Genomic DNA, 16,220 nt, shown 5'->3' with positions numbered 1-16,220 from the left:
GTGACCATCTGGCATGTGGCACTTAGCACTTAAAAGGACACTACTAACCTCCTTTTAGTAGTGAGAACTGGGTTTCCAAAGGAGGCCTCTAGAGAAAGACCACCACACTGCATGTCTAGAAGATCCCTGTCCCATCCCTATCGGTTGCAGGCAAGCTGTGTTTTCCCCTTAGAGTGTCTCGCCCTCCTGTGCGGTCAGATAGTCTGTTTTCCCCATGGTCCCCGAGGGTCTGAGCATGTCCCAGGCTGCCCTACCATCTCTAGTGAAGGTGGGGTGGGGGTGGGAGAGGGTGTGTGCCAAAGTTTAAAAGTTCGCTGGGTGCAGCTAAACTTCCTGCCCCTGCCCCCTCCCTGCCCCGTCCACCTCCCCACCAACCCAGCAGCAATAACCAAGGCAACCTGACAGACTCCGTGGTGCCATAATGGTGCAGAGAGATTTTCTGCTTGGGAGCACAGGATGTTTATGGCCTGCTGAGATCACAATAACCCTGGCTTTCTTCTTTGGATTATGGCTGCAGATCAAGGGCGGCATTTATGCCTCCTCCCAGTTTATAGCAGTGATCATAATTATGATGATGGCAGAGCGTGCGTCTATTGTGCCTTTTTAATAAGGCCACTTTTGTTTGGCTTCTTAATATTTAATCCTGTTTTATATTTACTTTCTGATGGCTTAAAATCAACCAGGTTTTAATTGCTTAGGCAGAGGAAGCCTAGCTGGGCCTGGGCTGGCAGGGAGTTGTTGAGAAGGTTCTGGAAGCTGATGGCACCTTTCTCTGTGACCTTTTAACCCAAGCAGGCTGCTGTGACCTGGGGACCATGTTTCTTTTTCTCTTCTCTTTTTCTCTCATCCACTCTTTCCTCTTATTCTACAACCTTCTTTTCTCTTTTGTTTTTCCTTTCCTTTCTTTTCCTTAGAAGAAATCCTCAATTTACCCTCCGGTTCAATTTATCCTCGTAAGAGACCAAAGTTTTACTGTGACCTGTCAAAGTTTTGGAGCTACTTAGGGCAAGGCCAAGGCGAGGACTGTCTTTGTTGTTTTTCCTGGACTCACAGGATTAGAGACTCCTAAGACTCCAAACTGGGCAGACACATATGAAGAGTCCCTTCACCTATGCACTTGAGAATACATGTGGCCACGTGCTTGATCTATCCAACCGTAGAAGAGTCATAAAGAATAACTTTCCAAGTTATTGTTTTCTGAAAGAGAAAATTAAATCAGATGAAACGTGCCGTGCCACAGTTCCTGCATTCCTGGGAAGTAACACAACCCAGTCGCTCAGTTCTGTTCTGCTGTGGGGCTGGAGCAACCCTGCTACAGGCCCCTGCACCACCAGCTCTCAGCAGCAGTCCAGCCTGCAAATGTGCACTCCAGCAACGTCGCCTGATGGGGCTGAAAAAGGCCTGGACTCAAGACCTATCATTCTCTGCCATTTACTAGCTCTCCCCTTGGGCACCTAACTTCAGCCTTTGGGGACTACACTTTGTTTTGTCAGTGGGGATAATATCTACCTTGCCTATGCCGTAGGGGTATGTCGGTCAGGGTCTCCATGGAAACAGAAAGTACTCTTAAACTAGGTGACTTACGGAGGGTTTCATAAAGATGCAGACAGAGTTTAAGGAAGCCAGCAAGTACCCCAGTGTAGCAGCTGTATGGATCTGTTACCAGTAAAGGCTGGAGGAACTAAGTGAGAGGCATCCTCGGAGTCAGAGAGCAGCTATGTGGAGAGGGCCATGGGGCAGACATGTGGCCTTGGGCAGCAAGAAGCAGCCAGTCTACACCCACCCTGTGTGCTGGAGTTGGGGAGTGGACGCCCCACCTCTCTGTCCTCGGGTCCAGCCACAGACGTCCTGCTGGTGCTGCCCATTGGCCGGCCCAAGCGGGAAGCAAGGTCAGCTTCCTGGAGCACCAGGCCCGGGGAGAGGGGAGGAGAGTGGGTCTGAGGATAGACGTCAACTGTCCAGCACCTAGGAGTCCCCTTAAAACTCCATGATGATATGAAGTGTTATTCTGGGGAGAGGGTGAAACCAAAACACAGATCCAGTTTTTTACTTAAAATTCTCACAGACTCCAGTGTTGCAAGAGCTCAGAAGAGCAGACTCGGTGGGCAGCAGGGTGGTCCTGGGAGCTGCCACAGATGTGAACTGGACCTCTGAGAAGGGATGAAATTTGGGTAGGTCGGGGTCAGCCAACTTCTTCTAGAAAGGGCCAGAGAGTGAATATCAAAGGCTTTGCAGGCCACACAGAGCCTCTACTGAAGCTCCTCCACTCCACTGCTGTGGTGTGAGAACGGTGATAGACGGCACACACAGGGCATAGCAGTCCCAGGAGGACTGTGCTGAAAAAGACAGGGCAGGCTGCAGTTCGCTGACCCCAGGAATACGTGCAGGGAGGTGGACAGGCACTCCAGGGGCAGGGCATGACGTAGGGCCCCGTGCATGGGAAAGACCAGGGGTTGGAAGGGAGCCGGCCTGTTGAAGGATGGTGAGGAGGGCAACCCAGTGTGGATGGAGTTTCTGCAGGAAGTCTCGGGACATGAGAGGGTACCGACAGTGTCTTAGTCGGCCAGGGCTGCCTAACAGCCTATCACAGACCCAGGGACTGAAACAGCAGGAACCGATTTTGTCAGTCTAGAGGCTGGAAGTCTGAGATCAAGGTCCTGGCGGGCTTGGTTCCTCCTGAGGGTCGCAAGGGAAACGGGGTCAGTCCCCAGGCCTCTCTTTGGCTTGCAGGTGGCTGTCTTGTCTCTGCATCTTCACATCGTCTTCCCTCTGTACCTGTTGGTGGCCACTGTTGTTCTGCTTATAAGGATCCAGTCACACTGGATTCAGCCTACCCTCATGACCTCATGTTAATCTAATGACCTCCTCCAAGACTCTGTCTCCAAATATGGCCACGCTCAGAGGTACAGGGGCTGGGACTTCAGCATCTGAATTTCCGAGGGGATATAACTCAACTCATAGCAGATAAGATGAAGCCAAATTACAGGGCGTTTTAGATACCAGATTGGAGTCAATGAGGTAGGAAATGAGGAATCCTTTTGCTTGTTAACCGTAAGTCTGATTAGTACTTTGAGAAAATAAATATAAATTATGCCACTCATATGCAAAAAAATGTAGTAAGATGGGCACCTGGCCAAGTATATGGCAAAGTCGATTCCTCACTTCCATCCTGAAGTGCCTGGAAGCCTGGACACTGGATCCCAGCAGGCTGGTGACCTGGACTCAGCCGTTGGCCTTGTATGACATCCCACCACCCTGGAGAAGTTTGGGTGGGGCAAGCAGTGCTCCCGATACCCCTAGCCACTGCCTGGGATGTCTGGGCCTGAGGCATCAACCCTCTTCCTCCCAGAGGAGGCGTAAGATTGACAGCGGCTGGTGAGCTCTCTGGCCTTGGATAACGAGCTACCAGCTAAGTTCCGGAATACAGACTGGGCATTTTTCTTAGCAAATCTCATGAGAGGCCAGCCGCTCCTGCTGACAGGCACATCAGGACATTACAAAGCTCCATCCCTGGGACAAAGTCAAAGCTATTTCGGGTGACCAAAGGTTTCGGAACTAGGCAGATTGTTTCATCTCGCCCCACATCCATCCCTCATTCTCTCATGTGGAGCTTTGCTCTGGTGCCACTCACTCAGTCATGACACATAAAAAGCTCTGAGACAGGGGCGTCAGGAACAGGCCGGATACTCTCTAGGAGGATGGTCCTCCCTGTCCTGCCAGTCTCGGGACAGGAAGGAAGGGAGTCAGGATGTGGCAGGGAGGAAGGAAAGGAGACTACAGCAGCGGGCACCAAAGAAGATTTTGCTCACTGTTTCCTTCGTGGATTTCTTGCTGTCACCTTAGTGCCTTTTTTTCTTTTTTATCAAAACTAAAGTGGTTCTGACTCTCAATCCTTTGCCAAAACCCCTTCTGGAGCCATTTTTTATTCATGTGGATGACTTTGGTCATCTTTGGGCACATCATGCTGGCCCCATGGTGGCTAAATGAGATCTAATTTCTTTTTAAGGAGAACATGAGTGTTCGCACACTGGCATAGCCTGCAGCAGATTGACTACTTGGAGACTTGCTTTCAGCAATATGGGGAACTGTCAGGAGAGTCGTTCGTTTTATAGAGAGCTCACTTCCTATGGGGAAAAGTGAGGCCTGTGTGCTCTGAGCCTGCCCATTCTCTGTTGACCACAGCTGTGGAAAGACTGGCCCGCTGATCGCTGCAGCCATACTTTCAAAGCACCACCTGGTGTTTAATGGAGGATTCCCAAATTCCAGCGAGTAAACCCTCAGAGGGTTTGCAAACCCAAACACCAAGGAAGGGCAATCTACACAATGGCTTAGCTCTAGTCCTCCCCCACTAGCACAGCTGGCATGCTTCCAGTTTCAAGAGATTATCCCAGGGAGAAAATGACTTTTTATAATCTCCCCAGTAGTCACACAACTGTTCCCAAAGCAGGTCGGGGAGACATTGGTTGCCGAAGACAATAACTGTGCACCTCTCTAGAGACATAGAAATAGTCCTACTAAGCACTGTTCAAGCAAGAGTGGCCACCAAGAGTATATGTTTGTGGGGTCGGGGGGAGAAGACACTAATTAAAGGATGTAATCAGTTATTGGCAAGTTGGCCATACAGCTTGCTGTAGCTGTTGATAATATTACTAAAAATGCAATGATGTTAGCCATCTTGAGCTACCAGCCAAGTTCCAGAATACAGACTGGGCATTTTCTTAGCAAGTCTCCTGAGAGGCCAGCCACTCCTGCTGGCAGATGTATCTTACACTTTCAAAGAAATCTCATTTTCTTGTGAAGTCTTCTCAACAGAAGCAAGGGACTGGATAGCCCAGAGAAACACATTTGGTCCACAGCACGTGGTAAGAGGGAAGTTAGAAAACTGGAAAACAAGCTTCCTGTCTAGCTTTCTTCCCCAGCATTCTCCCTCCCAGATCCATTCGATAAAGCATATTGTGCCTTATAAAGGATGTGCTAGTATGACATTGCCTGCAGATGAGCAGATAATCAAGCTTCACTTCTAAGGACATTGGAGTAGGTTGCCTTTAGAGAAAAGGTGCCCCTTAGTTTCCAACCAACTCATCATTTGAATGGCCAAGGGAGGGGTCAGGCTTTCCATCTCATCCATTGAATAAGTATCCAGCATTCATGATTCTAAACTTTCAACAATTTGGACATTCAGCTTCCTAGAAGTTTTCCTTGAGGAATCAGCTTTGATACCACTAGGTAATCCCTTGATAATAGGAACACAAACACCATTTCACCATTTTATTCCTGCAGGTGCTTATGGGATAAACTATCACAAATTAATAGGCACTAATGTGTTCATATATTGCTTCTTCCAGGTGAGATATTTTTATTTCAGAAAGGAACTTTAGATATATGCCATGCCCCAAAAGAAAGATCTGAGACTTCCGTGAACTATCCAGGGAGATGATTTAGTTGCTCTTCAGATCATTTTCCGTGCAGCTGACTGCCAACTTGGCCCCCATGAAAGACCAGCCCTGGTCAAATTCGGGTTTATAAAGTGATCATACAGTCACTTCTGAAACTGGACAAGATAGGACACTTAGGATGTCAGAGCCAAAAGCTGAATAACGCTTCTGCATGGAAGGTGTCAATGTTCTGGACTCTCCACCACTAAGCAGGGCTCTCATCCCCTCAGACAGCCACCACACAGATAGAAACTTGGAGACTGGCAGCCTACGTCTACCCCCTACATCTCCAGATGAAAGACCATTCATTATGAGAGTCCCATGTTAGTGACTGTTTGAGACATACCTTTCCCTAGAAGGGAAACTTGAACCAAGTGGCTCATTTCAGCTCCTAACTCTCAGTGCTTTTTGCATGTGGGATTTCCGAAAAGTGAAAAAAAAAAAAAAAAAAAAAAAAACCCTGCCAGGTGTGAAGTCTCTGTCATTCCACACTTTGTACCTTAAAGATGAGTGTGTGAGACACAGCCCTTCAGGTTAAAAATAGGTATGGCCCTTTTCTATCACTAGCCAGTCTCCAAAATTCTCCTTACCAGGCAACATCCAAGGAAGTCCATTGAGTATAATCTGCGTTCTAGGAGAAGAGGATGAAATATAGAAAAACCTAAGACTTGGGTTGCGTCTTCTCTCATGCCTTTCCTGGAGGTGATGGGGCCACCCATGAGTTCAGCAGGGCACATGCTTCCTTCTGTGAGTGGTGACCGACTTCCCGCCTGCATTTGCTGCCACTCATTAATATTAGGTTGGTGCAAAAGAAATTGTGATTTCAGACCATGAATTTTAAATCATTATAACTAGGCTCAAACACATCTTTATTAATCAAAATAGGAACCATTACAATCAACACATTTTTGCCAACAAGAGATAAGATTTTTATTCCTATTACATAAAAATCCATGCTTCTGGATTCAACAAACTCTTGGAAAGCATTTTCTGCATCCTGCTGGTTGTGAAAAGCATTTTCCCTGCAAAAAGTCGAGATGCTCGAAGAAGTGGTAGTTGGATGGCAAGAGGTCAGGTGAATATGGCAGATGAGGCAAAACTTTGTAGCCCAATTGGTTCAACTTTTAAAGCATTGATTGTGCGACACGCGGTCCTGCATTGTTGTGGAAAAGAATTGGGCCCTTTCTGTTGGCCAATGCCAGCTGCAGGCATTGCAGTTTTTGATGCATCTCATTGATTTGCTGAGAATGCTTCTTAGATGTAATGGTTTCGCTGGGATTCAGAAAGCTGTAGTGAATCACACTAACAGCAGACCACTAAACAGTGATCATGACTTTTTTTTGGTGGAAGTTTGGCTTTGGGAAGTGCTTTGGAGCTTCTTCTCCATCCAGCCACTGAGCTGGTCATTGCTGGTTGTAATATAAAATCGACTTTTCCTCGCACATCACAATTTGATCAAGAAATAGTTCATTGTTGTTGAGTAGAATAAGAGAAGATGACACTTCAAAACAATGTGGTTTTTTGGGTTTTTTTTTGTTTTGTTTTGTTTTGTTTTGTTTTTGCTCAGCTCATGGGGCACCTACTTATCGAGCTTTTTCACCTTTCAATAAGCTTCAAATGCCAAACAACCATAGAATGGTTGACATTGAGTTATTCAGCAACTTCTCGTGTAGTTGTAAGAGGATCAGCTTCGATGATGGCTCTCCACTGGTTGTCGTCAACTTCCCATGGCCGGTCATTATGCTCCTCATCTTCTTCATTATACTCCTTGTCTTCTTTGCAAAACTTTTTGAACCACCACTGTGGTGGACGTTCATTAGCAGTTCCTGGGCCAAATGAGCTGTTGATGTTGCAAGTTGTCTCCACTGCTTTATGACCCAAATCACTCGACTTTGCTCTTTGTCTAACATCATTTCCATAGTCTAAAATAAACATAAAATAAACAGCAAGTAATACATCATTAACAAAAAAGAGAAATGCCCATTAAAATGAAGTATAACATAACCAAATTTATTTAAGAACGTATTTCAATACCAAATGGCAAATTCCAACGATGCAGAAACCACAATTCCTTTTGCACCCTGCATAGTGACCTCGCAGAGGCACAGCTCATGCCAGTTCTTTCAAATGAAATGGGAAAACTTTATCTGAGCAATTAGCTAAAGCACTTGACATCCAGAACTTCAAGTTCCTACAGAACTTCCCCTTCCCCATGCAGTGATTAGTGTCTTCATGCTCTCCAGTGCAGTGGCTAGTGTCTTCACACTCTTCCATGTAGTAGCTGGAGTCTTCACACTCTCCTATGCAGTGGCTGGTGTCTTCACACTCTTCCATGTAGTAGCTGGTGTCTTCACACTCTTCCATGCAGTGGCTGGTGTCTTCACACTCTTCCGTGCAGTAGCTGGGGTCTTCACACTCTTCCATGTGGTGGCTAGTGTCTTCACACTCTCCCTTGCAATGACTGGTGTCTTCACACTCTCCCATGCAGTGGCTGGTGTCTTCACACTCTTCCATGTAGTAGCTGGTGTCTTCACACTCTTCCATGCAGTGGCTGGTGTCTTCACACTCTTCCGTGCAGTAGCTGGGGTCTTCACACTCTTCCATGTGGTGGCTAGTGTCTTCACACTCTCCCTTGCAATGACTGGTGTCTTCACACTCTCCCATGCAGTGGCTGGTGTCTTCACACTCTTCCGTGCAATAGCTGGGGTCTTCACACTCTCCCATGCAGTGGCTGGTGTCTTCACACTCTCCCGTGCAGTCACTGGTGTCTTCACACTCTTCCATGCAGTGGCTGGTGTCTTCATGCTCTCCCGTGCAGTGGCTGGAGTCTTCACACCATCCCGTGCAGTGGCTAGCGTCTTCACACTCTTCTGGAGCACTCTCCTCTTTAGCTGTAGCCCAGACCCAGCAGAGCTCACAGAATTCTTCTCCCTTATTTACAAACTTCCTCAAATGACCACCCATTGACAGGCAGTTTAACAACTTACTGGCCCATTTAAACTAATTAAAAGCAGATACATATATGTTTTGGGTATGAGCCCTAGGCCTTTGATGGGTCTTTGCTGAATACAATTGAATTATTGGCTGGGCGCGGTGGCTCACGCCTGTAATCCCAGCACTTTGGGAGGCCGAGGTGGGCAGATCACGAGGTCAGGAGATCGAGATCATCCTGACTAACACAGTGAAACCCCATCTCTACTAAAAATATGAAAAATGAGCCAGGCGTGGTGGCGGCACCTATAGTCCCAGCTACGTGGGAGGCTGAGGCAGGAGAAGGGTGTGAACCCAGGAGGCAGAGCTTGGAGTGAGCCGAGATTGCGCCACTGCACTCCAGCCTGGGCGACAGAGCGAGACCCTGTCTCAAAAAATAAATAAATAAATAAAAAGAATTGAATTATTGAACTGAACAAAGGAGCAAGTAGGTCAGTGGGTTGTTCTTCCACCTGCAAGTGACTCCATCCAGGTGCAAATAGCAAGGAAACCCTTGAATCCACTACAGGTGAAAGTTTTGCAGTGTGGTCCCATGTGAGGGAGGAGACAAGTCACCTGGCTATTGGGTAGGGATGAAGAGGATACCAGGGCTACTGCTAGACTTTAGCAGTGACCCCACTTGAGCCTGCAAAGGGCAACAGCTCCCTAAGGAAGCAGCAGGGATGAGCGGCAGCGCCCTCCTAGGAAGCCCTCTCAAAGTCTTTCATTAGATATGCCAGATAGCCTCTCTCTCCTGGAGTAATTCCTTCTCTCCAGGGTCATCATTTGTTTTGTGATGTTAATTCATGTGAGTTGGGGGTTTGGTTCTATTTTGTTGTTTTCCTATATGTTTTGATTTATTGCTTTGAATTTTTTTGTTGTTGTTGTTTATTTTCTGTGATAAAAATGGATGTTCTATGTGAAAGCTGAGTTCTTTGTTTCTTTCTTTTGCCCGTGGCTGACTGCATGTGCTCTGTTGATGTCTTGTTCCTGGTTCTTGACACTGACCATCTTGTCTGTGAAAGGAGGCACTCCGGCGGGCATGCTTGATCAGAAGAAAGGGAAGTTTGCTTGGTTTAGGCACTCCACAGAAACCCATGGTAATGTCCCCCTGTGCTGTGTGTGTGTAAATGTGTATGGGTACATACCAGACAGAACGGGAGGGTGTTTCTCTTGTTGGCTTGTGCTGCAGTAGTTCTGTGTGTGTGCATATATGTGTACACATATATGTTGTGTGTGTGTGTGTGTGTGTGTGAAGGGATGGCAACCTGTCCCCCTCAAAGGCACTGCCTTGTCATTGCTTCATATGTATAAAGTCAGTGGGTGTGACAACTGGCAGAGCTATTCCTCCAGGAGCTCTTCCTTTGGGCAGTGCTGGCCTAGAGTAAGGACATTGTGAATGCACGGTTGGAACTAGTACAGGCAGTGCCTCAATTTAGAAGGTGCTGTCCTTATTTCTAGTGCCCAGGCCTGCCCCTCCAAGTTCATTTGTCTTTCCAAGCCTAGCATCGCCACCTCCACAGCACTGTACTCACACATAAGGCTCTGGGAATCAAGTGTCACAAAGTCACAGAACTTTTTCTACATGGCCTGGCCCTTCAAACAAGGATGTCCAGAGGGTGGAGAGCTAACACATTTAAAAAAAAAAAAGAAAAGAAAAAAAAAACTTAGGGCCGAGATGGCTGGAGATAGATGGATTGGAAGACTGAGAGTGCTTCCATTTTATGGCTTCCTTAGTGTGGTTTGAGCAGGGCCTTGGCAAGTTCTGAAGGTCTGTTTTCCCAGCTCCCAGGCCTGAAACCATCCCTAAGGGCTGGTCTCACCAGCCCCTGCAGACTTCAGACTAAAGTGAGTGTAATGCTATGGAATTCAGTGTCCCTATTTGGCTACTCACTGCCCTGCTGTGGTGCTCCCAGAGCCTAGTAGGCTTTAAGAAGCTTGTCTTTGCCTAGGGTGTAGAGTACAGAGGCGGTTGAGACTGGGGCACTCAAGATGAACATGGTGCAGGGGGTGTGACACTTGTGCCCTGGTCCCGGGCCTCCTCGAACACACCACGTGACTGCGGGCATCACATCCCTTCTCTGGCTTCACTTTCCTCTCCTGCAGAGTGAGGAGGACGAGTTAGAGCCAGATAGTTTCTAAAGCCTCACTTAGCTCTAGAGTTCTATAAAATGACATCTGGATTTTTTTTAATTCAATTTTATTAAAAAGGTCAGAGAGGTCTCATACACAACAGTCAAACATACGGTAAGTCACGGACTTTGTTTGTATCTTCCATGTGCTTGAAATGATTCTCTTCTCACCAACCTGGCTTGTCTTAATCTGAAGGAAAGGAAACCGGGAAAAATCCACATCCATCAACATTAGCCGTACGACCAGTAGAAGTGTTTCTTGGGCGCTGGCAGCCTCACGGGGACTTGTCACCGGAGGCCACTCCCTCACTAACAGCAGATTCTGTGTCTGCTGAGAGCTGGTGGCTTTCTCAGCAGATAAGGGGTTCTTTTCTGCAGGAACAGCAGAACCAGGACCAAGCATATGATGGCCACTCTAAAGAATAAGGGTTACAGAACTAAGGAACGCATTGTGTCATAGTAAGAGAGTGATGGAAGGTGAAGAAAAATGATTTGAGTTAAACTTTTATTTAGAAGGAAAAAATAATAATAATAAAAATGACTTCTTTCAGGCCACCAAACTGGGTTCTAAGCTAGAAAACTCCCATTGTTCTGGAAATTCAGCCCACAGCTGCCTTGGGAGGAGGGTGGACACGTTGAATTAAACGGCTTATATCCAAGTCAACCTGTTGACATGGGAATGTCAGGGTGGCTGAAAGGGGAAATAGTATCCCTGCAGGCTGTTTTCTGACCACAATTAAACATAATCGTGTGGACTGCACACTTCCACTCCTCACTCCTGATGTCTCCAGGGCTAGTTTGAGTCTTAGTGCATGGCTCTGGGAACGGCCATTCCCCTCAAGCCCTCTGTCTCAGTTGTGCTCCTGGGAGTAACCGACTGCTGGAAAAGGGAGGCCTCCGTCCACCCAGCAGCTCTTCAAGGCAACAAGCACGCCCTTTCTACAAACAGGCTGGTCCCTGTTCTTGGAGATGGAGCCCCTTAGAGATGGTGGGTGGGATCAAGTAAGGAAAATGATATATTTTCACGAAAGCTCCTCTTTCTATGGCAAGTGGTAATTGCAAATGGAAAAGCCTCTTCCAGTCCACAGAGTGGAGAGGAGAGATTCAATGGTCAGTTTTTTCAGGATGTATCCTGTAAGGTAAAATGCTCTTATTACCAGATGTCCTCCCATACTTCCATTAGTTTACAGTGTTCTTGGCAGCAAAACCTGCCCTGGACAAGCAGCAGGCGTGTCAGTCAAGGGGATCCATGCAGATTAGCCAGCCAGTGCACTCAGGCTCTCTTTCTGCCAACCCGCACTGGGTCTTGCGGTGAGCGTGTTGCAAACTAATGCTCTTCTGTTCCCTTCTCTCCCCACCCTCAATGCCTTGCTCTGTTTCCCTTTGACTCTTGCAGTGAGCATGCCCACCAGTGAGACCGAGTCCGTCAACACCGAAAACGTGGCTGGAGGTGACATCGAGGGAGAAAACTGCGGGGCCAGGCTGGCGTGAGTAGGCACGGCGAGCCCAGACGCTGGGGCTTTTTCTGGAGCACGTGTGGAAAAGCTGCATGTGGAAATCACAGTGGGCTGGCTCATCACTAGGAAGGGCAGAGATTAGAGCTGGTGGCAAGAAACAAACCTCAGGTGGGAACCAAGATGGGGAGCAGAGGGCCCTGGGGCGAGGATGGCCCTGGCTGGGGGTGAGTCTTAAAATCAAGGCCCGTCTTCAATTCAGCCCTTCAGGGGTGCTGACTCTTGGGTTTTGAGCTACTTTTCTTCACATCTGAGAAATATATAGGGGGGGTGTGTAGGGGCGGCCCCGAAGTCTGTTTCTTTCACTCCAGTCCCTTTCACCCTCTTCAAAGAGATGGTGAAGTTAGGGTCCTGAGTCCTGCTGGCCACCCCTTCCATTCTGATAAATGTGACCCGGGAGGGAAGCAGACAGGTGAGAAGATGCACTGGGAGATGACCGGCATGTGGGTCCTTACCTGAAGCTCTGTCATCCTGCCAGTAAGGGAAGCAGAAGTGCAGTGGAACCTGCTGTTCTGTTGCCTTGGGGTGTCACGACTGTAAACTCACCTTGGCTGCTGGAAGAACTGCAAACAGAGGCTCTGAGTCAGACCAGTCCCAGATACAATGCATTTCTGAATTGCTCCATCTGGGAGGCAGCATCTCCCCTCCCCCCTCGTCTATGGAATGACAGAGAGCCTGGGCGAGCACAGCCCTTCCACAACGCTGAGCTGTGCAAGAGTCTAAACCAGCAATGCCGGCCTTCAGCGTGGCCTCGGAGCCCGTGCGGGGGAAGGAGAATGAGGATGAGGCCAGAGCAGCCCTCATAGCCGCTATTTCCAGGGAGCATGGGGCTTCAGTATCACTCACTCTGACAGTGGCACCAGGGAGTCTGCACTGCAGATTTCTCAGCATTGTCGGGAAGCAATTCTTGTCAAAATGTTGTTAAAATACGATGCTAATTACATTTTTAAGCAGCGGTGCAAACCTCTTCTTTTGGAGTCATACAAAACAAGCACTTGAGTTCCTGGAAGTAGGTCCCAAACAGCAACTCAAGGAAAGGCCTGTAGGAAGGCTTCAAAGTCCATCAGTTCTAGGCCTTTCTGTCGTCTTGCCACCAAGACGAGGCTTAGAGAGATGATCAAAGGCCCTGCAACTCTGGCTGTTGAGCAGGTCTAAGTCACATACCTGGAGGGACCAGGGAGCTGGCACCAGGAAGTCACTGGACAGTACATTTCAGGAGAGCCTGAGGCTCTGTTAGGAAGGATACTCCCCTGCGGACGGAGGCTGGCAGTCTCCATGGATCTGTCGTTTGCTCAGAGCACGTGTTCTGCAGCCTGGAGAGCGCTGCAGAAATGGTCCCTGTTATCCCCATGTTTAGCCACATTCGTACTCTGTGCATACAGAATGCTGAGTCACATGCCAGAATTATAACATGCCCCTAATAAAATGTGGTCTTTCCCCATCTCCCTACCTCCCACCCCAACCCAGACAATGATGGGCCAAGACTCTGCCAGCATTCCTGGCGGGAGAAGCAGCATGGGAACTGAGACTGAGTGTGATGGTCTGAGGGGACAGTGAGTGACCAGGATCTTTAAAGCTAAGGGTTAAAAGTCTTATGTAATAAGATGAGGTCACGACGAGGACTGCTATGTAGTAAGAAGGCCTGGATGGAGATGGTTCCTGTTGGGGGAAGGGAGGAAAGAACTACAGCATGGTATTTCATGGCAGCAGGGGCAGGCAGGTGGAGGTAATGAAGAGGAAGGAGCCATCACAGTTAGGGAAGAGGATAATGAGGCGAAAGTGAAATCTGAAGCAGGAGCCCAGTTGGAGTGACCTGCAAGTATCATGGAGACCATGAGATACGGAGGTCCGAGGCTCAGCTCTGAACACATGTTTGAGGTTGCCGGGATGAAAACGACCAATGAGGTGATAGGACGGGGTTGTTCAGAGCGAAGTAGAAAACAGAAGACCAAGGGCTGAGTCTTGGGAAATGGACACACAGAAGAATAAGACCAAGCAAGCAAAACAGACAAAGGAACGTTAGGAGAACAGGCAGCAGCGCCAGCCTGGAAGCGCGGGGGGAGGAATTTCAGGACAGAGCTGTTGATCTGTGCATTCGTTCCACAGTCTGCCCAGCTTGGTGCTAGGCTAGGTGGTGGTGACACACAACAGGGGAGGAAATTAACGCCATCATACTGGAGCTCACCGTCTAGTGTGGGAGAGACGCTATGCAAATAAATAGGCAACTCTAAATTGGGGTGAGTGTTAAGAAGGAAAAGTATGTGTAATGTTGGGCTAATAACACAGGTTTCTGATTTGGACTGGCAGGTTAGGAAAGGCTTCTTTGCAGAATTAAAATTTCAGCTGAGAACAGAAGGATGGACATGAGTTATTGAGGGCTTGGCAGACCCTTAACCATTTGGGTCTGCATCAGAAGAGTGTGAGAAGTCACTGAAGGGCGTTCTGAACAGAGCTGAGTGGGAGGTTGATTTGGTTGGTTCCGAGCTCCTGAAGGATCGCGGCGATGTCAGGAAAAGAGCAGGGAGGAATGAGAAGCCGCAAGAGCCTGGCACAGGTGCGAGGTAACGTGGCAGCAGCTCAGGCTGCAGAGGGAAAGAAGGGCTGTGCTATGTGTGTGTTCTGGGGTGCTACCCCTAAGGGTTGCAGGGCTCTGGTCTTGGGAGTCGGTCTCAGTGAGGGAGAAGGGTTGGAAATGGGCCAGAACAGGGTGCTCACTCAGGCAGTGAGGCCATGGACAGGGAGGAAGATGGGAGCATGTGAAGAGGAGTAGCATGAGTGTGGGAAGTGCTGGCCTTCGTTGTAATAAAAGCTAGGGCAAGCTTCAAGGCAAGGAAGAAGTCACAGAGCAGGAAGAGGCGAAACAAGCTGGAGGGGAAGCAGGTGCTTACAGGAAGGCATTGCTTCTGAAGAGGAGAAGGGTGACAGCAAAGACAGTTTGAGGCACTGAACTTGCTCAGGGAAGAGGAGCTTCTGTGCACCTGGGACTAATTGGAAAATGAAAGAAGAGGAGTCCCAGAGTCTAGTGCCCATCAACCTCCAGCTAGCCCTGGGATCTTGGCCAAAGCGCTCTGCTCTGGGCTTCAGCCTCATCCTCTGGGAAGAAGAAAGGTCGGACTGACGTCTCAGCAGAGGCTGGGGCAGGGGGTGGAAACCACCTGCAGCGGTGCAAGATTTCATGTGAAGAAAGCATTCTATACCTGGAGAAATTGCAAACTGTAGGTCCACGTGGTATCTAAGGGTCCCTTCCAGCTGTCAAGGCCTACAGTTCTGTAAAGAAGATACAATCAGAAACTGGCTCTGATGAAGGGGTCAGTGATAGGAGTCACTCCGAATGAGCTCAGCCATCTCATCTCCCAAAGCAAGGGTCAGGGGCACAGGAACTTGAAGGACAGTACAGAGACTGAAACCAGTGAGTCGTCGAGAGTTGCCCAAAGGTTGCTGGGCAGCACTGATGCCACGGTGGAGACTGATATCATAAATGTGCAGTCAGCCATATTTTTGGCAGAGTCTGCAGCCTGAGAGCACGAAAAAGAGACAGCGAGGTGGCCCAGGGTGGGGCTTAGCCATGCAGGCACAGCAGAAGGCCCAGGCGGTGTGGAGTCTCTGTGGTATTGAGGGCAACACTGCCATGACTGTAGTCAAGCCTGGTGTTGAAGGGTGTGAGTGATGGGGAGGATCCAGTGAGGACAAAGGTTGGGTCCTCTGAAAGAGCAGGAGGGATCATAGAAAGGGAGGCTGTGGCCAGAGTCGTGGAGCATCTGAGCTCAGGACCCAGGAGTGGAAGCAGTCCTATGCCATGGCAAGGGCAGGATGTGACCCTCCCAATAATAAGAGCTGTGCTGGAGAGGAAGCCCCGGAGTTAAGGATGCTGAGTCAGACGCATTGTCAACGTGGATGATGACTGCAGTGCCATCTGACTTACGTTAAAGGCAAATTTGGGACAATTCAGGGAAATACTATTTTACACAGCAGGTAGTAAACATATGGCTCTCATTCCTCTAAGAAGAGGGGAGAGGCTGAAAATATAAATAGCTCTCAAGAAGTTCAAATGTTTCTCAGATAATGACAAATGCAAACTGAGTAACTAGGGGAAAAAAAAGAGTTTGGGGCTTGTTTCTAATTCTGAACCTGAAAAGCACAAAAGGAAAATCATGGTCTCTCCGAAGGTT

The 16,220-nt window shown here is 48.5% G+C and overlaps 1 protein-coding gene across 7 annotated transcripts in view; it reads left to right on the top strand.

The window, feature by feature from the left end:
• The window catches only part of CACNA1C (calcium voltage-gated channel subunit alpha1 C), a 647,971-nt gene that overhangs the window by 485,632 nt on the left and 146,119 nt on the right, over positions 1–16,220 (top strand). For all 7 annotated transcript variants that reach the window (XM_030939233.1, XM_030939228.1, XM_030939229.1 and 4 more), the window contains exon 10: positions 11,934–12,024. In XM_030939233.1, coding sequence (XP_030795093.1) covers positions 11,934–12,024 — 91 coding nt within the window. The remainder of the gene's footprint in view (positions 1–11,933; positions 12,025–16,220) is intronic.

This window comes from Rhinopithecus roxellana, chromosome 10 (genome assembly GCF_007565055.1).
Source record: "Rhinopithecus roxellana isolate Shanxi Qingling chromosome 10, ASM756505v1, whole genome shotgun sequence".
Taxonomy (NCBI): domain Eukaryota; kingdom Metazoa; phylum Chordata; class Mammalia; order Primates; family Cercopithecidae; genus Rhinopithecus; species Rhinopithecus roxellana.
The sequence above is the reverse complement of the archived record's forward strand: the minus strand, read 5'-3'. Positions and strand labels throughout refer to the sequence as shown.